This window comes from Corvus moneduloides, chromosome 22 (assembly GCF_009650955.1).
Source record: "Corvus moneduloides isolate bCorMon1 chromosome 22, bCorMon1.pri, whole genome shotgun sequence".
NCBI classification, from domain to species: domain Eukaryota; kingdom Metazoa; phylum Chordata; class Aves; order Passeriformes; family Corvidae; genus Corvus; species Corvus moneduloides.
The window spans coordinates 1,785,646-1,811,638 of record NC_045497.1 but is presented as its reverse complement, the minus strand read 5'-3'; the positions used below and the strand labels follow the sequence as shown (position 1 = coordinate 1,811,638).

The 25,993-nt window shown below is 50.8% G+C and overlaps 1 protein-coding gene across 7 annotated transcripts in view; it reads left to right on the top strand.

Moving 5' to 3' along the window:
* The window catches only part of ACAP3 (ArfGAP with coiled-coil, ankyrin repeat and PH domains 3), a 75,213-nt gene that overhangs the window by 7,485 nt on the left and 41,735 nt on the right, over positions 1-25,993 (top strand). For all 7 annotated transcript variants that reach the window (XR_004244152.1, XR_004244151.1, XM_032131453.1 and 4 more), the window contains exon 2: positions 24,558-24,615. Coding sequence is in view for 5 of the 7 variants with exons in the window: in XM_032131453.1 (XP_031987344.1) it covers positions 24,558-24,615 (58 nt within the window). In the remaining 2 variants the exon portion in view is untranslated. The remainder of the gene's footprint in view (positions 1-24,557; positions 24,616-25,993) is intronic.

The following is a 25,993-nucleotide window of genomic DNA, read 5'->3' as shown; positions in this document are numbered from 1 at the left end:
GTTTCCTGTGATCGCAAAATCACTTCAATTCCTGCACCCAAAACCAACCTGAAGCTGCAAAACTGGGCTGGAAGCGTCCTGAAGTGCTGTTCTGGAGGGGAGGGAGGAATGAAACTCCAGCTTTGGAATCCCAGGCTGTTCGGAAGCGACACTGGCCCCTTTAAAGCCTGGTTTCATAACACGATGAAATTTCAGCCACAGGATGAATTATTTTGCAGCAGGAAGGCCACAGAACCAGGAGTTTTTCTGGCTTTGCTTAAAATCAAGCCAGGCTGCTGCTGGCTGTACGAGCTTGGTTATCTGGGATAAAGAAAAGAGCCCTTGAAAGGGACCTGCAGTCCAAGCCTGGTTGAATTTTGGGGACAGGACCAAATGTTTCCCTGGGGCTGAGGGTTTTCGTGCTTGTTTGCTTGCAGCTCTCCTCTCTCTCAGGGCTGGATTCTGATTCCAGGCATTTGCAGTCCTTCCTGAGTGCACTTTCCCAAGTGTTTGTTCCACACAGGGATTGTTGGCTCTCAGAGTTGAGGTGGTTCCTATCGAAGGTAAAAATGAGGGTGGAGGAGAGGAAGTGATAAAAAAGCAGAAAGCACCAGTGTTCCTGTGAGGAAAGGAACCAGGAGCAGAATTTGTTCCCTCTTTGACCGCAATTCCAGGCTCTGAAGGAGAAGGGAAGGAGGAAAAAGGGAAAACGGAGGTTTTTACCTGCCATCAGCTTTGTGATTGCTGCTTTCCTTTCTTTGGGGCGCTGGAGAGTTAAAATCTTGGAATGGGCAAGGATTTGAGGGGCAGAATTCCCTGCCTGGAGGGTGTTGGAGCACTGGGAGTTTTATTCCTTAATCCCAGGGATGTGGGGAGGGACTGGAGGGCTCACCTGGAAGTCCAAGGAGGTGGGGGCATCTTCCAGGCTGCACAGGGGTGAATTTGGGGTGAATTGGGGGTGGATTAGAGGTGAATTGGTGAATTAAAGGTGAATTGGGGATGAATTAGAGGCGAATTGGGGGTGAATTGGGGGTGAATTTGGGATGAATTAGAGGTGAATTGGTGAATTAAAGGTGAATTGGGGATGAATTAGAGGTGAATTGGGGGTGAATTAGGGGTGAATTTGGGATGAATTAGAGGCGAATTGGGGGTGAATTAGAGGTGAATTGGGGGTGAATTAAAGGTGAATTGAGGGTGAATTAGAGGTGAATTGGGGATGAGTTAGAGGTGAATTGGGGGTGAATTGGAGGTAAATTGGGGGTGAATTTGGGCTAAATCACAGACTAAGTTGGAAAGGACCCACAGGGATCATGGAGTCCAACTCCCAGCCCGGCATGATTTCTGGGATGTGTCTGCCAGCCTCCCTCTCTGCAGGACCCCCAGGACAGGGCAGCAGCGCTGGGATAATGAACAATTTTATTCCTGTGAGGAGGGTGGAGGCTGATTTCCTGCAGCTCCACTGCATCCATGCCCAGCTGCAGCCAGCCTGGCCCCCAGCCCAGCCAGGGCTGCCCTTGGCAGCAGTCACAGCCCCCAGCGTGGCTGGCTGGGCACCAGCGAGGGAAAACATCCTGGGCCGTGTTCTGCTGCTGGTGCTGGAGCTGCTGGGGGGGAGGGAAAAGGGGTTGTGGTTCAAGAAAAGAGATTAGGAGAGAGCACAGGGTATGCTGGGCACTCTGGAAGGATTTAGGAGTCCTCTGTGCTGAGGACCTGGCTGTGCTCCAGCCCGTGGTGGGTGCAGGGTCTGTCCTGCCAGCCCCGGGCACACAAAACCCCACAGGGGTCGGGGCAGCCCTGAGCCAGCCCCACGTGGTGCTGCAGGAGCTGATTACTCCTCACTGCTCCCCAAAGAAGCAAATGAAGCAGGATAATTGCCCCTGCACAAGCTGCTGGAAAAGGATTCCGGGCTTTTCTCTGGGTAGGTGCTTGTTTTGGCTTTCTGGAGAGGGTTTGTGTTGAAGTGGCACATCCACAAATGGCTTTAATTCCGTTTATTTCTGCACGTTGCTGTCTCCTCTGGCCTTTCTTTTTATAAAGGGCAGAATTCAGCTCAGAGACTCTGATTTATAGGAAGGAAAGACCAGGGGAAAAGAAGACTGGAGAGGCTGTAGGTGTGTTCTCAACCCACTGAAGGTGAGGTTAACCAAACAAACGCAGTGTGGGGCGTTCACAGAGCCTCTCACACTTCGGGTTCTTGTCTTGCTTCACCTCCTCTGCAGGAAAAGTTGACTTTGCCTCCATGCCAGGCCTCTCCTTGAGGGAAGGGAGAACATTCTGCTGCTCTGATGGAGTTCAGCATCACTGATCTTGCCTAGAGGAAACAGGGATCAGGGGGAATGAGTCCTACACACCACTCATCCCTTACTTTATTTATTCCTCTCAAGGCTTGGGTACAGTCCCAGTTTTCAAGCTCCAGCTTCCCCTGACACCTCTCCCGAGGGAACAGAACTGTTGTGATGTGGCTGTGGAATTAATCCCCATGTGAAAAATGGGTGTTCGCCTCAAAAAATTCATGTTCTCCTCAATTCCCTGACAATGCAGCCAGGGAGCAGGGACAGGAGAAGAGGAAACAGCCTCAGCTGCACCAGGGGAGGGTCAGGGTGGACAGCAGGAGGAATTTCTCCATGGAAAGGGTGGTCAGGCCTTGGAACTGCCCAGGGAGGTTTGGAGGTGTCCAAGGAAGGCCTGGACGTGGCACTCAGTGACAAGGTGGGGGTTGGTCACAGCTTGGACTCGTCGGCCTTCAGGGCTTTCCCGTGCTGGGGTTCTGTGATCCCACAGTGGGATAACCCCCCCGTGTGCACACTCCCACCCATCCCAGCGGGGTCATTCCCAGGGAAGGGCTGGGAAGCAGAGCAGGGAATCCCGTCCTTCCAGAGGATTAGAGGGCTGATGTCACAGCTCATGGGTGGCACGTCCCAGAGCGAAGGGCTCATTCAGTCCTTAAATAAGCATCGAGGGGCACCGTCTAAACAGATTAAATCATATCAGAGAGTGAGATAATCCCTTCCCTGCATCCCCAGGCTGCTCCAGCACTCTCCAGCAGGGCTTAATCATTCCCATTCTCTTTGGGAAATACTGCTACTCACAGCACCGGCCTGCGTGAACGTGTGTGTAAATACAGATGTGCTTCCAGGGCTTGGAATCATCTGGATAAGGTAAAAGGATATTTTATGGGAATAAAATGTCCTGTGTGCAGAGAGATGAGTCCTTTCTCAGCACCCAGGGGTTGTGCCAGGCTTTACTGAGGCATCCCCAGGGTCCTGCCAGCTTGGCAGAGTTGGGGGAGTGCAGGAATCTCCTGAAGAGCAGCCCCCTAAGCCTTGTCCCTTGTCCCTGCTCCATTCCAGCTCAGGGACACAGCGCTGCTTCCCACAGCTCAGCCTCTCTGCAGAGCCTCCCCCCTTTGTTCCCTGATAAACCAGCTTTTGGCAGGAAGTGAGGATTTGTCCCCGCGCCGTGACCTCGCCCCGGGATGTCAGAACAGCCACCACTGTGCTGGCACTGACCGAGCCAGAGGCCCCTCTGCCTTCCCTCCCTTTCCCTCCTTTTCCCTTTTCCTTTCCCCTTCCCCACACTTCCCACACTTCCCCCATTCCCAGATTTCCTGCTGGCGCTCCTGGAGCTGCAGGGATCTGCCCACCTGGAGTTTGGGGGCCGGGGAGGCAGCAAAGTGACATTTGTGGAGGGACATCCTGCCTTTATTCCCAGAGTGGAATCCAAGCCAGATTGAGCTGGGGAGTTTGGAACAAGCTCTTGATGTGCCACTGACTCATCTGAATCGGGAGATAAAGCATGAAAATGTGGGATGAGGCCAAATCAGTAAAAAGGGCTGAGACCCTGGAAAACTCCAGGCTGGGATTTGTGTGTGGATGGGCTGGGAAGATGGCACATCCAGGCTCGTGGGCTTTCATCTCCGCTTGTGTTCCCTCGGCTCCCTGAGCTTTCACCTGCAGTTCGGAGCCGTGGGGGTGGAGAAACATGTGGGATGCCAGGAAATGAAGGAGTGGAGGTTTTTAGCTGAATCCTCAGCGTGGAGGATGGAAATCTGTGAATCCTGCAGGGCTGAGTTCTGTTGTTCTGCCCCTGGACTTGGTGCTGGAGTTCTTTTCCTCTGCTCAGCCCCACTTCCTACAATGCCAGCTTTGTTCTGCCTCGCCTGGACTGCAGCACTCAGCACAGAGGATGCTTTAATTTTACTCCAAGCCCTGATCCCTGTTTCCTGCCTGATGATTCCCTCTTCCCTCAACAATTTGGCTTTTTCTGTGAGCTTGGGAATGCAGAGCAGGGTCTGGAAATGCAACAGGACAGAGATGCTCATCCTGCAAGGATGATTCAGAACCTCAGAGGGATGGTCTGTCACAGAGAGCACACAAACCACGTGTAGCTGGTGAAAATCCCATCAGCTGCGCTCCAAAATGTCCTTCCCCAAAGCTGGATCATAGAGACACCGATTTTTCACATGGGGATTAATTCCACAGCCACATTCCCTCGGGAGAGGTGTCAGGGGAAGCTGGAGCTTGAAAACTGGGACTGTACCCAGACCTTGAGAGGAATAAATAAAAGTAAGGGATGAGTAGTTCTAGGGCTTTTATTCATACTCCCTCAGCAGCCCCATAAACTCTCATCCCTTTAGGAAAGGGTTGTGGCACTGGGAAATAATCCCGGTTGTTTCGTGGCGCCGGGGCACAGCAAAATCCATTTGGCACCTCTGGGAGGGTGACAAATTGTCACTTGTCACCCCAGTGCCACCCAACTCTGCCAGGGCAGAGGAAGGGGCAGGGACCTGCCCTGTTGGTCCCTCAGCTCTTGTGCAGCCAGGGAGGGCAGGAGCTCGGCTGGGCTTGGCAGGACACGACACAGGAAAAGCCTTTTCAGCCCCAAACAAAGCGAGCCCAGAGGTTGGGGAGCTCCAGCTCCCAGCCAAGGCCCGGGGAGGGAGGGGAAAAAAAAGAAATAAAGAGCTTTTAGTGCTGAAAGAGATCCCTGCTGGCAGAGGGGAGCCTGAGCTCTTCTGTGTGCTGGGGGAAGTCTCAACAAAAGCTGCTGGAGCTCCTCCAGCCCTGTGGGTAAACGGATGCCACCAAGGTCACTTGGGGAGAAGACAGAGCTGTTTGAGGCGAGTTGTTTTTTGATAAGTCCATTTTGCTTGTCAAAGAAAGCAAACAAATGTCATCTAAGGGGGCTCGTGGCACATAAAGAGTCTTTCTTCAGCTCAGGAAAAGAATATTCCTGTGTTCAGTGCTGGCTGTGCAGCTTCCCTGTTGTTCCAGGCCTACATCTCTCACTGGACTTTCCTCAAAGTGGTGCTAAAATCTCTTGCTAAAATCTCCTGCTAAATTCTCCTGCTGAATCAACCCTGCAGCTGTGCTGTTCTCCTGCAAAAAAATGAATATTCAGAGCAGAGAGAAAGGTGGGGATCCATCCAGGCTGAAAACCAGGGATAAATTCCTGGCCCTCAGCAGGAATGGTGCAGTGAGCTCAAGGTGTGGGAGCTGCTGTGTGGTGCTGAGCAGATGATCCCTGTCAGTTCTCTGCCCATCCATCAGCATTAAACACACAGAGGAGATGATTCGTGGGGAGAATCCATCACTTGGAAGAGCCCAGCTCAGCATCTGAGCTGAGAAATTACTCTCAGCGAGCTGAAAGGCACAAGAACTGTGTTAATTAAACAAGAAACGGGCAGTTCTGACTGCTCTGACAAGAGCAGAACCCCTCTCTGCCCTTAGGATGGAGCATTTTTAAAGTCCACTCTGATTCCCTCCCACAGAGGTTCCTGTTCCTTGCTGGTTTTAGCACAATTTGCACAAAATTCTGCATTCTGAAACCACCACAGGGCTCTGGGGAGGAGGGAGCCAGAGCCACCTGCCCTCTCCAAATCCCTTTTCTACTGTGACTCCCCTTTTCACTCACCCTGACAGACCAGCAGTGGAAATTCAGCAGAACTCTGACATTGGTGCTCTGCTTCCCTTTCCTCCCAAGATTTGGGAAGCTCCTCAAGCACAATTAGGAAATAATTTGCTGCAACTTCTGTCAGGATTTCCCCTCTGGGCTGCAGTGAGGGGTGGTGAACATTGAAGTGCCTTCAGTGCAGCTTTTCCCCTCTGTTTTACACCCAGAGCTGGGCCTGGGGAGGTTCCGCTGCTCCTGGAAGGTTTGGGTGGGAGTTGCCCAAGGAAAAACCTGTTACCATGAGATCCATGACATAAGGAGTGCATTAGGAGGGCTCAGGAAGGATTTCATCTTTAAGCCATTAAATCCTGGAGTAACTGAGGTTGGAAAAGACCTCTGGAGGTCATCTAATCCCAGTGACCTTCCCCAAGTAGCTCCTTGATGCTGCAGGAACTCGGGCTGGATATCAGGAAGTAGCAATGGAGAAAAACACTCAGTAAACTCAAATATTTGATTAAATTCCAGTTCCAAATTCTTACAGTCTGAACAGAAATGAGAAGAAATACTGGGAATTTTGTGTGTGTAGAAGAGTTCATAAAAAACCCCATCATGTCTCCTGAAAACTGCCAGGTTCTTGCTAAATATTAATGCACAAAATCAACTGAACACACCAAGCAACCAAACCTCCGAAGTCTTACTCATCGTGCTTCAAAGCCTTGTCTAAACATCCACCTCCAGCCTCTCAGGGAAGGGTAGGAGCTGTAAACTGACATTTAACATGTTCCAGACACAGACCTGGGGCTTTGTGGAGCCGTGCAGAAACATTCAGAGCGCTGCTGCCAAAGCCAGAGCTGAGTTTGGGCACAGAATCTCTTCACCTCGGAGCAAAGTGGGTTTAGGGGTTGTGTACCTGCATTAAACTCTGTGGAAAATGGGAAAAAAGAGAACACCAAACACCAGGAGATGTCTGCAAAGTGAAAAGCAGATTTGGGCATTCTAAAGAGTGAGGTTTTGGCTCTGGTGGTACTTGGTGCTCTGTGGGAAAGGAGCTGGAGCTGATGGATTTGATGAGAAATTCAAGTTTTTGAGCAATCCCTGAAAGGCAGAAGAGATTTTTCAGCAGGCTTTTGAAAAAAAAAAATAACCAAACCCAAATGAGGATAAAACAACGAAGAGAGAGATGATTTTGGTGTCACAGTGTGCGTGTTTGTGCTGTTCCACCTGGGATTTTTTCCTGCAGGAAACTCTTTCCTGCTCCCAGGGTCACACTGGCACAGCCTCCCACATCTGCATCATGCCCGCAGCCATCTGTGGAGAGATTTTAGTCAAGATTAGAAATACAGCTTATTCCATTATCCTGGAGCAAAACACAACCACTAAAAACAGCTTTTCTATTACCATTTCTCCATTAAGCAATTGGTGGGAGAAAAAAACCAAACCTTTATCCCAAGGACAGAGACATTTTAATGAGTTCAATCCCCTCCACACTCCTTAGCTCACAAGAGGGGCAGTAAATGAATTATTCTTTACAAAACCTGACACGAACCTCAGGTAATGTGATTAAAACAATTCAATTTAAATTTTTTTTTAGTGACTAAAAGCGAGTGGCTTTAAAATTATTTTTACAATCTGTTTTTACCTGGGTTTCTCCCACTTATTCCAAAGCCCAGTGTAAATTTTGCGGTGAAGCAGCGATTTCCAGAGGGAGGAAATCAGCAGGGAATGGAGCTGTCTGGAAAGGGAAGCAGAAGGAGAACACACAGTGCTGGTGATTTGAGAATTAAATGGTTTCTGGCTGCTCAGGGTGGTTAAAAGGACAGGTAGCAGAAAATATTATTCCTGCAGCAGTGCCAGTGGATCTGATCCGTGTGAAATTAGCATAACACTTGCTATAAATAGATTTATCTGGGCCAGAGCAAAGCTCAGCTGTTTTGACCAGAGTCACCTCTAAACAAAGCAGATCCTTGCTGCCTAAACCCTCATCCTGGGGGGTGATGGAGCAGGTTCTGTCCCAGAGATTTTCCAGGAGATTCCCCAGGGGATGGTCCCACTGAGGATGTGCTGAACCAACCTCTCTGTGTCAGCCAAGCTCCCAGGAATGCCCAAAACCCTTTGGATGCCATGGCACTGTGCTCCCATGGCCAGGCAGGTGGCACTGACCCCACCAGATCCATTTGGGACACCCCAAATGGGTTCCAGGAACCAAGCCAAGGCAGCACCTCACAGATTCTCCCACTTCCCTCCGAACACAAACTCAGCTTTTCCTCTCACCCCACAGCCCATCCTGCTGGGGCCTGGCCCCTGGCAGGGTCATTCTGTGTCCCTGAAGCCACCTGAGACCTCTGCCAGGTGACACTTGGGGGGGCTCAACACTCTCCTGCCAAAAGGGTGTTTTTATTATTATTATTATTATTATTATTATTATTATTACCACCATTCTTACCATTATTATTGTCATTATTATTATTATTTTTTTATGGGAGAGGCAATGGGGTGGTGGAAGGCCATGAAGAAGAGGAATATTTGTGCCTCTAAATATCCCCTTGAAAGAGGGGAAAATTCTACTTGCCCCCCCCCCCCTCAATTTTCCTCTACTTTTTGGAGCAGGACCCCTCCCAAAGTGGAAGTGGGGTTTAGTGCCCACTTTATGTCTGGTTTTCTTTGCTGGTTCCCTTTCCCCAGCCCCTCAGGCCATCCTGGTGTTGGCCTTTTGCGAGTTCTGCCTGGGTGTTGTGTTTTCCCGGTGATTTATGGTTTCCTGTGGGCTCGCCGGAATGTGAGGCAGGAGCTGCCTCCTGCTTTGTCACTTCTGGGCAGAAAAGGGAAACCGGGATCAGCAGCAGCAGCTCAGGGATTTCGGGGATGTTCCCAGGCTGATAGCAAAGCTTTGGGAAGGATCAGAGCTGTGGGATCAGGCCTGGCTGAAGGCACCCTGAGCTCCAGACCAGGCCCAAACTGCCCCAGCCACTATTTCTGCTTAGCTGGAGCACGCATTTGGGTGTTCTCACGCAGAAAAAGCATCCATCTCTTTCTTACTCCTTATTTACATCAGCTGGATGTGCAGGAAGCCCTCACACCACGAGCAAAGGCCGCGTTAAGGCTTGGCAGGGCTGAAATTGAGCTCGTGCCTGCACAGAGAGCCTTGGAAATGTGAGGATGAAACTAAAGCAGGGTGCTGGGTGTTGTTCCTGCCTTTTCCCCATGAGAACGTGGTGGTTTTGAAGTGGTATTGGGTCATTCCTGTGCCTGGGATGGAGGAAAAACCCCTTTGGAGCATTAACCCCTGGAACAAATCAAACTCCCTGTGGCTCTGGGCAGGGGAAAGGCTGAATTTTGTGCTTTTCGGGCTTCTTGGTGTGTCAGAGCCACCAGTTCTGAGGAGTTTTTGGCAGTTGTTTTCCAGTCCAGGCCTGTGTGATCTCAGGGATGGAGAATCCAGGGCCGTGGCTTGGCCTTGACTCAGCCTCAAATCAAACCCAGGCACCAAATCCTTTCCTCGTTCCTTTTCTTCCCAGGGCATCTCACTCAGGGCTCTGCATTCCCAACTTCCCAGTGCAGGGAGAGGATGTTGGCTGTGCAGAACACTGGAAAAATGGATATTCTATGGATCAGGGTCTCCAAACACAACCTGCCTCCTCTTAGACCCAAAACCTCTTCTGCCACCTCTCACCTGGCCAAAAATGTAGCAGGTGGCTGTGCCAGAGCAGCATCCTTGGCTTGGAATGTGGGAATCCTGCGGATCCCTGCTGGATGGCCTCAACAGTGGCTGTGGAGGTGGAGATCCAGCCTGGAGGAATATTTTGCCAGCAGTTTGTGGCAGCTGAAAGCAGACGTGGGGTTCGCTCCCCTTCCTTTGAACGAGGCACGTGGTGAAATATTCCCTTTGTTAATCTTTGGAATGGGATTATCAGAACAGAAGTGCTCATGTGTGGAGAAAAAAAAGCCCTTTCAAAGCACTCCCAGAGCTGCTGCTTCCCAAGGCTAACGAGGCCTTCGTTAATTAAATCAAAAGCAGCTGAGGCTCCATTGCAGCGATGGAGATGTTCTCTCCACGCTGGCTGTGGAACCAGCACTGCTCTGCATTTCCCCTGCTCTCTGGCATTCCCACTGAAAATCCAGGCAGGGAATGTGTGAGGTGGGCAGGGAATGGGCTTCTCCTCAGCGCTGCTGAGCCATTTCTCCACACTGTGTGGGAACATTTGCTGTTGGATTCACTCTGGAGCAGCTGCGGGCTTGGGAACATCTGGATTTCCTCCCAGCTCCCAGTCCTTTTCCGTTGCTGCTTCCAGCTTGCTTTTGATGATCGCCTCTCAGTTTTTTTGGGTTCTATTTGTCTGCCAGGCAGTGTGAAGGGTGAATTCCCATCCAATTCCCATCCCTGGGAATGTCCCAGGCCAGGTTGGAGAGGGCTCGGAGCCCCCTGGGGTAGTGGAAGGTGTCCCTGGTGGAACTGGATGAGCTTTAAAGTCCCTCCCAACCCAAACCTTGTGTCATTTTATGATTTTAAGCCCTGGATGAGGCATCAGGTGGATCAATTCTCTTCTTGATTTGGGTGTTGGCCTTTCCTGGAGCTCTGGGAGTGCAGCTTTGCAGGAATTTCTGGATTTTATTCCAATTTTTACCTCAGCATTGAAAAATCGGTCAAAGAAACTCCCATGATGTGAAATCGAGGAGAGGAAATGACCTCAAGTTGTGCCAGGAGAGGTTTAGACTGAATATCAGGGAATTTTTTTTTAATGGAAGGTGGTGTAAATTTTGGGAGCAGAGCAGTGGTGGAGTCACCGTCCCTGGAAATGTTCCAAACCCACGTGGATGTGGCACTTGGGGATGTGGTTCAGTGGTGAACACGGTGCTGGTGGATGGCTGCTTCAAGGTCTTTTCAAACCTCAAATGATCCCACAATTCTGTGAAATTCCAAAGGAATTTTTCTCCAAAAAATGCTTATTTTTCTTCATAAAACACCCTTTTTTTCTCCAAAAATACTTATTTTTTCTCCATAAATCACCTTTTTTTTCTCAAAAAAAATACTTCTTTTTCTCCAGAAAATACCTTTTTTTTTCCTTTCTTTTTTTTTTTCCCCCCTCCAGAAAATTCCCAGCAGCTCCCACTTTCTGGAACCCCGCACGGATCCAGTGCCACCCCAGCCTGAGCTGCTCCTAGCCCTGAGATTGCATAATCCAAGCTTTTGATGTGTGATCCCTCCCACTCAGCCCTCAGCAGGACCTGTTTCCCAAGGAAAGGAAGCCTTGGATAAACCCCATCAGCTCTTTCCAATGTTTTTCAGGAGATTTTTTCCAGCCTTTCCAGTCAGATTAATCCATCCTTGTATCACCCAGAGCTTGTAAACAAGCATTAGCAGAGTTTTTTTCCCTCAATTCTTTGTTAGATGGGGAATTAATCTCATTTTAGAGCCGGTGGGGGAATTTTAAAAGCACTTCAGTGCCTATAGAAAGACCTGGGTGGCTTGTGAAATTTCAGAAAAATCCCCTTCAATCCCATTATCGAGCAGACACAGGCTGGAGTACATAAAATATGTTCTAAAAGCAGTGACAGAGGTAATTTTAATTGGTTCTGCTGGATTTTGCACCAGAACCTTCTGGGGATGGGAAGAGCTCAACGGGGAGGGTCACAAAAAAGTCTTGGAATGGGATTTTCAGAGCAGGAGGTTGGAGAGGCAGAGGGATGCACACCTGAAAACGCTGAGTAACTCTGGGGTTTGGCTCAGCTAAGCCTGTCCTAACACCTAAAACCACTGAATAACTTTGGTCTTTGGTTTATCTAAGCCTGTCCTCACACCAACGTGTTTAAAGGGTTTGTAAAGCTTAGGATAAATCAAATTAAGCAGCATTGAACCAAACAAGAGCATTGAATTCTGCCATTATCACTCCCAGTGCTGGTAATTAAGTACAAGGTAATTAAACCCAAGGCCAGGTTTTGGTTGTTTTTACACTCGTGGAAGTTTGCAGAGGTTTTTGGGCTGGGGTGAAGGGAGGAGAGTGAGGCTGGTGGGGGTGGAAGTGAATGGAAAAAAAAAACCAACCCAAAACCCAGAACATTCACAAATCCAAATCTCATCCAGCCCTGAGTTTGCTTTGTGGTTTCCTCATGAATCAGAGGAGAAACAGGGAGTGGGAAGAGGGGAGAAAAGGCATTTTCAGAGCCCAGTCCAAAGCCAGCCCCCTCTTTTCCCCAGCCAGCATCCCTCATCCAAGACTTTTGTTTCTTCTGGCAGCGTGAGGAAACCTTTCCAGACATTGTCCTGCTCAGAACGTGCAGCTGGAAGGGCAGAGCACACAGAAATCAATGTGTGCGCTCTGAGAAAGGAGAAATAATTGTTGTTGTACCCCAAAACACAGGTTGAGGTGCAAGAATAATAATTATTTAATATAACAATAACAGTTGTCTTTTTAGCCTCCAGAGTCTGATTTCAGGGAGCACTTTCTGACCCTCAGGGATTTAATGCCTAAAGCACAGCCCCCCCTCTAATTCCCTGATTCCTGTGTGGGTTCAGGACGTGATGGGAGCTTGTTTTTCAGTGCTTTAGGGCACACAAACATCCCTGACTCTCAGCCACGCTGGATCAGCAGAGCAATTGTTCCCTTATCTGTCTGCATGAATCAGTAACAACATTTTCTTCCCACTCCCCTCCAAAGAGGCCGAGCTAATCATGTCTTAATCCCCATCCTGCTCCTCCATCCTCCACGGAGCTGGCATGGGAATGGTTTTCCTTGCAGACGAGCTGTTGCCAGCTTGGAATGGGGGGAAAAAAATCTTTTGGCCTGCAAGTGCAGCAAGCTGTGTTGTGTTAATCAAAGGCTCATTAGGGCTGCGGGAAGATGGGGAGGGCTGGGCACAACCTGTTGGAGCAGAGAGAAAAAGGGAATGAAGCAGCTCCTCCAAAAAAAGGCAACTGGGAATGGCAGGCTGGGCATTTCCCTGGGATCTGGTTTTCGACTGGGCTGCGTGTGAAGAGTTCAACAGGATTATTTTGGAGGCCACACTAATTAAGGGATTATCCAGGGAAAGTGGTGGATGCTCTCTCTGCCTTTGGATAATGGGGCACGGCTCCTTCTGGGCCTGTGGGGGAGAGATTCCAGCTGGGATGGAGATCCCTGTGCCAGGGGGTTTAGGGTGCATTTTAGGGAAAGGTTCTTCACCCAGAGGGTGGTGGGGCACTGAACAGGGAATGGGCACGGCCCCAAGGCTGCGTTTGGACAACGCTCTCAGGCACAGGGTGGGATTTTGGGGGTGTCCTGGGTAGGGCCAGGACGATTTTCTGTGATTATTTCATTATTTTCTGGGATTATTTGATGACATTATGGGATTATTTGATAATTTTCTGGGATTATTTGATGATTTTCCAGGATTCAAGGGCAGCAATTTGGTTTGAAGCTGTGCACCTGAATGCTAGGGGGTCTGAGGCATCGTGCAGGGATGGTTTGGATCTGCTGGGCAGCACTTCCCAGTATCTCCCAGTATTTCCCAGTGGGCTGGGGATTTTTAATGTCATGTTTACTGTCCTCTTCCATGCACTGTGGATCCAAAAAGTTTAATTCTGGATATCACTGCTTTCTGGGGTAAAAAGGAATTCCTTCCACCTGGAAACAGAGGAACACTGGACATCAGCAGATGTTGGCAAAGCAGGGTCAGGTCTTGCAGTGACCAATGGGAATTTTCTGAGTGATGCCAGCGTGACTGGACAGTCCTGAGTGTCCCTGCTGCTTCCAGACATGGAAATTCATCATCATTGGATGATGTTTATCCCATCAGCATTCTTCAGGTGTCCCTGTTTTACCTGTACTCAGGGAAGGGGCTGAGCAGGCACCTGAACCTCTGGGGAGGTTGATTTTTCCTGGTGTCTCAGCAGGGAGAGCAGGAAAACACAGGGGAAAAAAGGCTGGCACAGGGAGCAGTGCCAATGCCACATTCCTCGTGCAATCCAGGCCCTTTCTGGGGTTCAGAAAGGAGAAATTTGAGGGTTCTGTGAGCAGAGTAGGGTGACAGAGAGCTGGGAATGTCATCCCTGGCTGCCAGTGCTGGGAAATGGGAAATGGGAAGGCCAAGGCCAGCATGAAAAGGCCCAGCCTTGGCAGAGGGTTGGGAATCTCACAGAGCTGGAGAATCGTGGGGACGCAGCCAAGGGAACACAGCCCCAGTGTGGGGCCCACAATGCAGCTCCTGTGGCGGCTGCCACAAGGGAGGGCATTGTCCCCGTGCCCAGCCTGTCCCTGCCCCACGTGCGGGGCCACGGGCACTCCATGAGCTCGAAGTCGCCGGGCAGAGGCCGAGGACAAGCAGCAATCAGTGCAGGATGAGCCCCTGCCCCCAGAGCAGAGATGGTTCCCTGTCCCGCAGCTCCTGGGAACAAGAGGCGGAGTGTGAGCGTGTGGGAGCATTTGTGCCGGGAGCCAGGGGATGTTCAGCCCTGCCAGGGCCCCAGAGGGACACCTGCCACTGCTCTGCCTCTCTCAATGGGACTTTCTCACCATTTCCCACCACAGTTCCCCCTTTTTCTCTCTCTTTTGGCTCTCCAGGGGATGGGAAGGGGATGAGGAGGGAGCAGAGCCAGCCCAGGTGCACAAGCGGTGCCCGGGCTTCTGGAGCACAGAGTGGCACAGGAAGCAAAGCCACGGCTCTCTTTGGCTGCCAGGATGCAGAACTGGAGCTGAGGGCTGCATTCCCAGCTGGAATAAATCAGCAGCTTCATGGATGAGTGGAAACTCTGCCCTGGAGAGGCAAAAAAAGCATTTTTCCCTTCCTTTCTCCCACTTCTCTTTGCTAACCCACCCTTCCCTCCCTGCATCATTTTCTCAGCCCCCTCCTGCCTTGCAGCATCCCCTGGTTTTGCCAGCGTGTCCTTTGACTGTTCCCTGCTCCCGTGGCTCCCTGGGATCCCTCTGCATTCCAGCTGGAGGTTCCAAGCACGCAGGCCCTGCATCCCAGCCAAGCTGGGTGTGCTCCGTGTGGGGCAGGGCGAATATTTAGGAATAAAACAAAGCTTTCTCCCCAGCAATAACATCCCAGACTAAACAATGTCCTCACTCCAGCTCTTTCTGGTTGGAGGCAGAAGGGTTTCTCAGAAAGATTTGCTGCCAATGGTGGTTTTTTTCCCCCAAAACAACTTTCCTGTGGAATTCCAGCGAGTCACAGGCCCTGAGTTTACCACACCGTTACCAGCAAGGTGCAGGGCTGCCCTATTTTGCATCCAACTGATTTGTTTTCGAATTAAAATCCTGTTTAACCCCTACTGATGTCTTCTGATTTGATGTGGATCAGTGACCAGGCCTCAGCCTCCAGCTGCAGGGCCTAATTTGTCACTCGTGGGTTGTGATTTAAGGCCTGGGTTTAACATGCAGACATTTACCAGTCAATTCTGCAATTCCTCAGCCATCCACAGCCTCTCTCCCCTGATTCTGCAGCTGTCCTGCCCTTCTGGCTCAGAATTCAGGCTGGTATTTGTGGCAGCAGTGGGGGATGTGTGGCTCATGCCAGAAAATCCAACCTGTCTGCTTTCCCTTGCTGCCCAAATGACAGGCTGATCATTAATTTGTGATATTTGGGGGTTTTTTAAATTAAAGTTGCAGCTTCTGCTAATGAGTGATCACATGGGAGAAATCAAAGACTTCGTGGTTCCAGAGAAAAGGCCACAGGCAAATTTTTTTAAAAAAAGGGATTTTATACTCCTATTTTAAGATCTGTCACGTGTTTGGAAGTGGCTGCTGCAGTCACAGCTCCATGGACAAGCACATATGGACAGACCTCCAAAATACCCCCTCCAAATGCCTCCTCCTCACTTTTGTGCCTGGCTTTATTCCCTGTTTGCTTGAATAAAAGCACAGTGAACAGATTTTTATTTATTTAGGGAACTTTAGCAACCTGCAGCTTGACCTGCTGTGGCTTGGGGTGAGAATTCTTTCCCTCAGTTTTATCTCGGCCATGAGGAAAACACTGGATTTGTGAATGGAATTTTTGTGGGGTTCCAGTTTGTGGGATCCCAGTTTTGCTGGAATGCAGGTGGAGCCAAAAAACCAGGATTTGTCCCCATTCCCAGCTTAGGAAGAGCCATCCATGTCTGCCAGCTCAGCCTTGGGACAGCCAGGCACCTGGGGGGAGTTTAAATGCAGCAGGATTTGACATTAACTCCTTATTTTATCCCATACTGGGGGTATCCCTGGATCCAGTTTGTTCCACTGGCTGTACCAGTGCGACTGGTTTGGCAAAGGTGTTTCTTCACCCTGGTTCCCGCTCATGGAGCTGGGGGAAGCTTTTGGGACATGGCAGATCCCACATGGAATTTGCTGGGAGTGAGGGGAAGGTTTACAATCCCTGCTGGAGAACTTTCCATATTCAATTCCATATTCCCCAGGGTTGTTTCCTGAGCCTTTTTCCAGTGGTGACTGGGATGTCCACCCACCTTTGGAGGTTTTCTCCCTGGTTTTTGCTTCCAGAGCATGAAGCAGTGCCCTGGGAATGCTCTCACTGTGTAAACACTGTGGGATCATTTATTTATTGATTAATTTAACTCTCCAGGTTAGACCTCAAGGGTCTGAGCAAACTTTCTGCTGGAGGATTCCCTCCTCCAGGTGTCCTGGTGCTGTGGATGCTGTCAGGGATCCATCCTGGCACTCACCTGGGCCAGATTTTATCCCTGCCAGAGCTGTTTGGGGCAGGAGCCTTGTGGATGCTCCCTTTGGGACCAGGCAGGCAGAGGAGCAGCGCTGGGAGATTCCAGCTCCAGCAGCCAATTCCTCACAGGGACAGAAATCAGGGAGGAAATCTGTGTTTTCCAGCAAAATTGGCTTTTTTCCTTAACCTGATTAAGCAAGATAATTAGTCATGAGTGAGTGTCCCTGCACTCCAGCAGGGTGGGATGAGGACAGGGAGATAAACCTGCTCCAAGAGCTCAGGAAGGAGCTCTGTCCTCCTCCTCTGACAAGTTAAGCTGTTCTGTGGGAATTCCTTTCCCTGCTGGCATCACAAGAGCGGGCTGTGCCACCCCTGTGCCCAGCCTGTGCCTCAGAGAGGATTTCCAAGCAGCGCTGCCCTGTCCTGGGTGGAATCTGAAGTGTCACGGGGTGTTTCAAACCTCGCTTTGCTCTCCAGCAGCAGAGCCCTCAATTTTGGGGCTGGAAAAAAACAGAGGGAAAAAAAAAAAAAATCTTTGCTCTGGGGCTGGGAAAAAAAGAGAAAAAAATAATCTTTGCAGCAGGAAAGGGCCAGCTGTGCATTCCCTGCCGAGGTGGACGCTGCTGACTCGGGCAGGAGCATCACATGTGGCAGCTTCCAGCAGAACTCCTCCGAATGTAGGTCAGGGTTTGTCTGGAGCTTTGTGCCGCTGCCTTGTCAGCACTGGAGGGGGTGTGAATAAATGCCTGGCAGTGTTGGGAGCGGTGCCTTTCATCGGCAGCGCTGCGAGGGTGTCACGGCTGTCATTAAGGGCAGTTCACAGCACGTGGAAGTGGCAGCGATGAGCTGGTGGTGATGACTCGCCCGAGTCATGCCAGAGGTGAGGACACAGCCCAGACTCCGCTCCGAGCCACCAGACAGCTCCCTGGCCAGCCCCACCCTTGGAACTTGGCATTGCCAGGCGTTTATCCCAGGCTGGTGGGCCGGGCTGTGATCTCCATCCCAAAGAACCGGATAAACATTGACTTTTCCTTTGTGCGAGCGAGGACTGCGGGAATTCCCTCCCCCAGCGCAGCCAGACGGGAGCTGGGGACAGGGATAAAAGGGGATAAACGACACGGGGACAAGGGAAAGGCTGCCTTTCCCGGGAATCTGAAGGGAGCGAATGAAGCTGCTCAGGAGCTTGACGAGGATGGGAGAGAGGAGGGAACAGCAGGCTCGGGAATGGTGGAGGGGCATTTTCCCTGATTTCCAGACCGGGATCTCATCTCCCAAGGATGGGAAAGGCAGGATTTCCCACTGATCCACAAAGAGAGAAGTGAAGCCTGTGCCCACTTGGACATTATTTCATCTTTTTTGCTCATTAGTCTTTAAGCTCCATCAGCAACTTCGGGGGGAACCGAAAACTTCTAATTTCTATTCTCTGTGTTCTTTATCACCTGCACTTGGAGAACTTGATCCTTGTGGGTTCCTTCCAACTCCGGATATTCTTTAATTCGAATTTGCTGCTCTGGAACAGAATTTCAGCATTACTGAAGTGTCACTGCTCTTCCACCAAAATGAGTTTCAATCCAGCTTGCCTTGATCTTGCCATTGAAACTCCAAGCCAGGTTCTGAAGAGGATGAGTGGTGCTGTGGAAGAGCAAGGGCTAAGGATTGGGATTGCTGGGAATGTGATGGGGGAGCCTGGCTTGATTAGAAACTGGGATTAGAATTGCTTGGAAATGGTGGCTGGTGGCTTTTAGAGGAGCAGGGGGACAGGGCTGTGCCTGGCCCATGTGTGGCTGCTTGGGAGAAGCAGAAAAAAACCCTTTGCCCAGTTCTGGGTTGACTCTTCCGACAGGAATCCAGTTTAAAACTGGGCCCAGGGCTGAGAGGACTTTTTTCTTTTTGAAGTTCAACCATTTGAGCCCCGTTTTTGTGCCTTCGTTCCCCCCTGAGCCATGAGCTGTGTGTGAAACACACAAGGCTCCATCCGTGTTTTCAGGGAGATTTGGATTCAGGAGTGGCTGGGATTCATGGAGGGAGTTCTGATCCAGGATTTCCCTTCATTCCCTTCCCAAATCCTCTTTTTCCAGGTGAGCTGGGAAGGCTGAGCTGCTGTTTGATGTCATTTCCCAGCTCCTTTTCTCCTTAAACTCCTATTTCCAATGTTATCCCAAATCCCCACTCCTCACCCTCACACACCTGTGGCCGCACTCATCCCCTGACCACTCCCTGGCCATTTCCAGGAGGAAAAAGCCATGGAAATCACCGGGAGGGTGTGGTTGCCATGGATACCGTCACCGTGGAGCCGTTGCCATGGTGATACTCCCATGGACAGGGATGCAAAGGGCGCTGATCCTTGGGAAGGAAGGAGGGAGAACTGTGGGTACCAGAGGGCACAGGAGCCCTCAGATCGATATTTAGGGAGGTTCATAAATTATTCAAAACTACCTAAAAACCTAAAGAGCGACCTAAAAATCCAAAGAGTGGCGTTTACCTCATTTTACCTCCAAAACCAGCGTCTGGCAGAAGACAAAGATAGGGAGGTGGGGCTTAAAATCCATAAAATTCATCCTCTTTTCCTTGAAGGAAAACATTTATTTGAGTTCCTGGAGAAAGTTGGGGCAGTTGGCAGCTGTCAGTGCCCTTGTCAGGCTGCTGATGGTTCTGGGAGAAGGAGTTGGATGAGAAATGCTTTGGTTTTGTGCCAAACCCCCCCTTTTTATTTCAGGCAGAGCTCGTCTCACCGAGGCAGACGTTGGTTTCACTCTGTTTCAAATAGAAATCAGTCAGAAATAATAATAATAATAATAATAATAATAATAATAATGGTGGTAATAATAATGGTAGTAATATTTGCACACCCACAGGTCCCACCTCTGAGCATTTTGCCACTGCTACTTATGCTATTTATTAATCATCCTGAGTCTTTAACAGCAATAATGGGGCACAGAGTTGGTGGTAAAGCTCCCAAGGATGCTGTGGCCACCAGGAACAGGATCCAGGAGTTCCTGGCTTGTATCCTGACCTCTGGAAATGCCATGGAAATCACTCTGTCCCATGGAATTAACTGAGGGAGACCCTGAGCATCCCTGCAGTGCCACATCTTGTAGGGCCCTGAGTGGCCTGGTTTGGGTTCAGCAGGGCTCCAGCTGCTCCAGGGGGGGATAAATAACATTTTCTGGGATCTGAGCATTCCAGGGGCTCCCTTCCAACCACATCAGGCTCACGCAGGAGCCTTTCCCTGGCCATGCAAGATGTTTCTGGGGGGAGCTGTCACTGCAAGACAGGGATCTGCTGTTTCCCTGGATCTGACAGTCATTCCTGCTGCTGCTGCTCACCCAGTGGGATTTATCCCCCTCTGAATTCCTGGTGCAAGGAGGGATTTTTAGCAATTCCCCGCTCAGGTGTTGACGGGGCACAGCACGAGGTACAAAAGCTTTGAGTGCGGCGCTCCTGATTTATGATCCATCCAAAGGGGAGAGATTGGGATCCTGGGAACAGCTGGGAACAGCTCAGGGGAGCTCCAACATCCCTCCTTTCCAGCTGGGAGAGGCTTTTATGGGAACACAGGAGTTTGTAGGGGAGTGGTAACACCCTGTAGTAGTTGGCTCCCACGTGGGAGAGCCACAAATCAGCCGGAGCTGGCACTGGCGCAGGAAGAGAGAGGGAAGCTCTCCGGAAGCATTCCTGCTCCTGCTGGAGGGATTTCTTCCCATTGACTGCCCTGGGAGCTGGCTGGGATCCCAGTGGGATGAGCTCACTTGGAGCTGCGAGGAGCTGGAGCTGCATTTGGGGGCAACTTTGGGAAGGAAAAAGCTCTGAGGTGCTCTTGAGCTGCAGCTCCGGGTGGCGACTGAGAGAGGTTTTGGGTATAAATGTGTGTTTAATTTTCTGTACAATTTTCTGTCTAATTTTCTGTATATTTTTCCTGTACAATTTTCTGCAAAAATGCTCATTTTAGGCACAAACGAGCCCTCCCCGCACACATTTCACCTGCTCTAACCTGCAGAAAACCCCTGTGTTTTCCTGACCATCAAAACCCCTCAGCCTCTGTATTATTTCTAAATTTCCCTGCCAGAAAAGTGAGGAAAACCAACAGCACTTCCCAAGGAGAACGAAGGGAATGGTTAATTAAAGCAGCTTTGACAGCTGGGAGGGTGAGTGGCCGATTTGAGAGCACTTAATAGTGGGAATTACACTTTCAATGCTTTTGTTTCCCATCTCCTGCTGGTTGCCAGAGGTAACGGAGCAATTTTAGGTCACGTTATTGCTTCTTAATCCCCGTTTTGGGGTTGGGTTTCGGCTGCTCTTCACGCGGGTGTTGGTGTCAGGGAACAAAGAAATGCCAAGCAAACCACGGCCGCGATTCCAGCCTGGAGGAAAAGCAGAAAAACGCAGCCAGGCCTCTCTGGCAATGTCTGCTGATTGCTTCATGCCTCAGCTGTGGTGAAAGGAGATCATTTCATGCTGAATTTATCCATGGAATCCATGGCCTTGGTCACCGGAGGATCCCCGGCTCCTGCCAGAGGTGGATTCCTCAGGGAGTGCTTGCAGTCTCCCTGGGAAGGGAGCTGATCAAAGTAGGGATCAAGGCTCAGCTGATCCCAGCTTTGTTAGGCCTGATCATGGCTCCAGCCACCACCCAGCTCTTTTTAATGCTGTTACAGGAGTCAGAGGTGATGAAAATCCAACTAAAGAGAGATTTTTTGGCTGTGCTATCCCAGACCTGCACCCAGGGGGACATTTTCCCTTTGGTTTTGTCCATCCTTCTCTCCAAGCACAGCCTGTGAAATCCAGTTCTGGCCTCCCACACAGCCACAGCCTCAGCTCGATCAGTTTTCCAGGAATCCTTTGCCTGGATCGCTTTTGGGATGCAGCTGATTGGGATCCTGGTGCCTGGCTGGAACTGGGAGCAAGTCAGAGGAGGCATGAGGCAAATTCTGCTCTTAGGGCTCATTATTCCAATCCCCACGGGATAGAAAAACCTCTTCTGGTGAGATTTTTGTCACATTTGGTGGATTTTTGCCGTTTCTGAGTGGCTTCTCTGAAGGATAAAGCAAAATGCACAATGTGGAGCCCTCTGGGCTGTGGGGAATCACTGCTTTCTCTGGGCAAGGAAACTCAGAAGGGCTTTAGATGAGGCCAGGGATTGTTTTCCCTCCCCTCCTGCCGGAAAAAGGCCTGGCAAAGCTTCAGCAGGAAGAGCAGAGCATCAGGAAACACGCAGGGCACCCAGCCAGGACATGGCTCCAGCTGCTCTGGGGCTGCCCAGCTTTTTTTTTTGGGGGGGTGAAAAGATCCAATTCTTGGCAGAGTTGGATTCCTGCAGCTGGGAGAGGCTGTGCTGAGCATCTCCGAGTGCTCCTGAGCCTGGGCTTTGCTCAGGAGGCACAAATGCTGTGGGATGGGATGGGATGGGATGGGATGGGATGGGATGGGATGGGATGGGATGGGATGGGATGGGATGGGATGGGATGGGTGGGGAGCAGATGTGGATTCCCATTCCCAGATTCCTCCCGGATGGAGCAGCTCGGCAGTGCTGAGGTGGCATTAACTCATCCCTGAGGAGTCATTCCAGGTCCTCAGCCTGCTTGTGTAACTGGGAAGGCTCTGCCTTTCATCTCTGACACGCTGGGGGAGTGGTGGGAGGATTTAAATTTGGGAATGGAGCTGGCAGAGCCTTCAGCTTGCGAGCACTTGGACTGAAATCGTTATTCCTCAAGGAAAGCAGGATCAGTGGGCTCTGGAATTGCATCAGTGAGCAGGAAAAGGATATTTTTTCAACCCCCAAAACCCAGGGATGGATTTGGGCATGGTGTGCCCTTGAAGGGTGGGAAATCAGGTGTTGATCAGGTCCTGAGGTGCAGAAAGAAAAATCCCTGGGCAGCAGGATCAGGTGTGTGGGAGGAGTTGGGATTGAGTATCGGGGTCCTTTTCCAGTTTATCCCAAATGGAAGCATGGCTGCACTACCCCAGCCCCACCTCAGCCTCAGAATTCCTCTCCCCAAGGACTTCCTTTGGATATAAAAGTGTACCTGAAAAGGATGGATAAATGTCCCCCTTTGCTTCCTGGAACTCCATTACAGCCAAATAAATCCCTGGGATCTCTGCCCTTGGATTAAAACCCTTTGGAACCTTTCCCATCAAGCCCATACCCCAAATAAAAAGCTCCAATTTCGTGCCCTCTTAGCCACAGCCCGTCGTGTTCACCCCTCAGCAGATCCCAGCCCCAAAAACGTCTCCCTCCTCCACGGAGTCCAAATATATCCACGGGCTGGGATAAAAATGGGGAGAAAATTATAGATGCTCTCTCCACCTCCTGGCAGGAAATCTGCTGCCAGCTTCCACAATGGCTGCTCCTGCTTCCCTGGAAAGAAAAGCATCCCCAGAAAAACCAGCTCTTCTCCTTTTTCAAGCTGGTTTTTGTGTCCAGCTATCAGCAGCACGAGGAAACCGTGTGGAAAAATTGGATCTGGCAACGAGAGCGCGATGCATGAAGGCACACGAGTCCCGAACCCGGGGAACAAAAATAGCTGGGAGAGGGGAAAAAGCCTGAAAGGAGCCTCTTTAATGATTCCTTTTCTTTCCAAAAGCTTTGCCCCGGGCACAGCCACGCTGCCTTTGTGTGGGGCGGCCATATGGGAGGCAGCGGAGAGGGAGCGCTGCGTTATTCCAGGGAAAAAAAATCCCTTTTTTTGGCTGTGTTTTCCAAGGGCTGGTGGTGGCAGATCGATGGTGGCCAAAGCCCTGGGCACGGGGCCGGCTGGGCTCCAGCTTGGATTTCATTTTCCAGGGAGGCTGAGGGAGGTCAGGGCTCTGCTGGGGTTCTGGAGGCAGCTGGAGGAAAACGAAGGGACAACCCAGCACTTTTTCACTGGAGAATATTCCTGGGGTGAAGACACCCAGAGCCTCAGAGTTAGCATAAATCCTGATGGTTCCTTCTGCTGTTCCCTTGGATTGGGGGTGTCCTGTCCTTTTCCTGAGGGCAGGATCAGTTCACGTCCCTCCGAATCCCATCCCTCCCCTGCTGTCCCTGCAGCTGGCACATGCTCACCCTGGATTTTTTCAAACCCTGGCTGGAATATTTCAGGAAGCAACCTTTTAATTCCTGATCCCACAAACCTAAGAAGCTCCCTGCAGTCAAATTTGGATTTCAAATCCTTGGAGCAGGGGGGTGGTGGGAGGCTGACCACATTCCCAGGTGTGTGGTTAAAGAAATCCGTGTTCAAGTGCTCTGCCAGGGAACACTCTCAGGTTTGCAGGGACTCTGCTGGACTCTGGCCTCCCAAAAATCATTCCAGAACCACATTCCTGAGTCTGGGAATGCCTCCTGCAAGTGGCTGATGTCATGTTAATGTTTCACTGGGAGAGGGAGGCCCGGTGACCTTTGCAGCTGGGCTCTGACAGCTCCTCACTGTCACATCTGTCCAGTGGCGTGGAAAGGAAGCAGATCCTAGAATCCTGGAGCAGAGTTTTCCCTATCCAAGCAAAGCCCCACGTGTGTGGAGGAGCCTTTTGGTGTTCAGTGGCCAGAGGGCTGCTCTGTTTCTGTTTGAGTGCTGGTTCCTGAGGTTTAAAGGTCATCATTCACCTCTTCAGGCAGAGGTACAGCCTGGAAACGGGGTTTGGTGAGGCTGGAACAGGGAATTTGTGCCTGATGGGAATGGATGGAGCAATGGTTCTCCCTGTGACAATTAGCACTGCTGGTAATTAGCAGAACGAAGCCACTCAATGAGTTTGCTGGGGGTGTCTTCCCAACCCACCTGAATTTCTCTGTGGTGCTGACAGGAGATGGAATAATGGAATAATCTCCATCTCTTTCCCCATGCCTGGAATTCATTCCTGAGCCTTCCCCTGAGCGATTCAGCCCTGAGGTTTTGTAGCAGCAGGGAACATCCAAGTGGGAATGACGAGCCCCTCCTCCTGTCCACGCAGCCCTCAGCCCCTCTGATCCTTGCTCACCACTTCCTGGCCTCTTCCCCAGTCATCACAAGCCATCAATTAACGATTCCTCACTGCTAATTAATGATTCCTTGTTGCCAGTTAATGATTCCTCGTCGTTTTCGTTGCAGGGCAACCATCGATGAGGTGGAAACAGATGTGGTGGAGATCGAGGCAAAGCTCGACAAGGTGAGGGCACTTTGGGGTCTGAGGGGGACTGGTGAGTCCCTGCTCAGCAATAACATCCCTGCAGGGTCTCCCCTAAAACCTGAGCCCATAAATCGATGTTTAACACCCCAGGCTTGTCCCCAGGCCTGGCAGGGCACCTCTGAGTTGGGACAGGAGCACCAGCCAGACCCTGCTGGTGAATATTGACCTCCTCGCCCTGCTCCTGCATCCCAGAGGGCTCTCACTGCCCTGGGCAGTTCTTCCAGTGCTGGCTGTCCCCTCTCCACCCTCCTGCCCGTGACATTGTGTGGGGTGGGAGGTGTTTGGTGTCCTCACGGGGACCCAAGGGCCCCATTGCAGCTGCAGCCCCATTGCAGGTGTTTGGTGTCCTCACGGGGACCCAAGGGCCCTGCTGTTCAGCCACTCTCTGGGATGTGACACTGGAAATGCCCTCTGAGGGACCAGTCTGGCCATTTTGCGTTAGGCTGGTGATTCTTTAGACCCAGTTTTTAGTTTGTGCTGCAAGTTGGCTTTTCCACCCCCGCTCCTCCTCGTCTGAGATGTTGTTTCTTAACAAAAATAGAAAGAAACGAAGGAGAGGAGCCAGAAGAGCTGCTGGCTTTTTATCTGAGATTCTCCTGTGTCTGAGGGAGAAATGAGCTGTGTGGAAGCCACAAGCCCTAGGCAAGGCTGTGTCCTATAAAACCTATTTACTCATCAAGCTGCTGGGAGTGCTTTGTCTGCACTGGTGGCACTGAGGAGGCTGCAGAGGGATTTGGGTTCCCTAAAGAGAGCAGGGGGTGAAAACTGCTCTGATTGTGGCACAGTGCCCTGCAGGGAGGGGATTTGGAGTGCCAGGAACAATCCTGGAGCCAGGAGGATGGAGCTGGAAGTGCAGGAGTCACTGTCAGCCCGGGGCCAGGGCAGTGGGGCTGGGATTTGCAGCTGGAGAACCACTGGAGCTCAAATTAATTCCTCTGAGGGTAACTTTGGACCAGATTCAATCATTACCATTCCTAATAAATCCTAATAAATCATTCCCATTCCTAATAAATCAGCCTGGGATGGCCCAGCTCCTCTCCTGTGTGAGATGCCCAGGGCAGCCTTTCCAGGTGGGAATGTTAGTCCTAAAGAGCTGCCAGGACTGGCCTGACAAAGCCTGACTTTACTCTGCCTTTTCCTGTGCCCCCGAGCCCTTGGTTTATGAATTATTATCTTTTATCACCTGTTTAACTGGGGGTAAAACAGTGGCAATGATTCAGCCAGAGATTTCCTACATTTTATCCCATTTCCACTGCTCCCTTGGGATTGGGATTTTGCTGGCTGGCCCTGAGCTCCTGGGGACACAGCCTTGGCCACAGGGCTTTGTTTGCAGAGGTGCTCTGGAAGCTGCCACGTT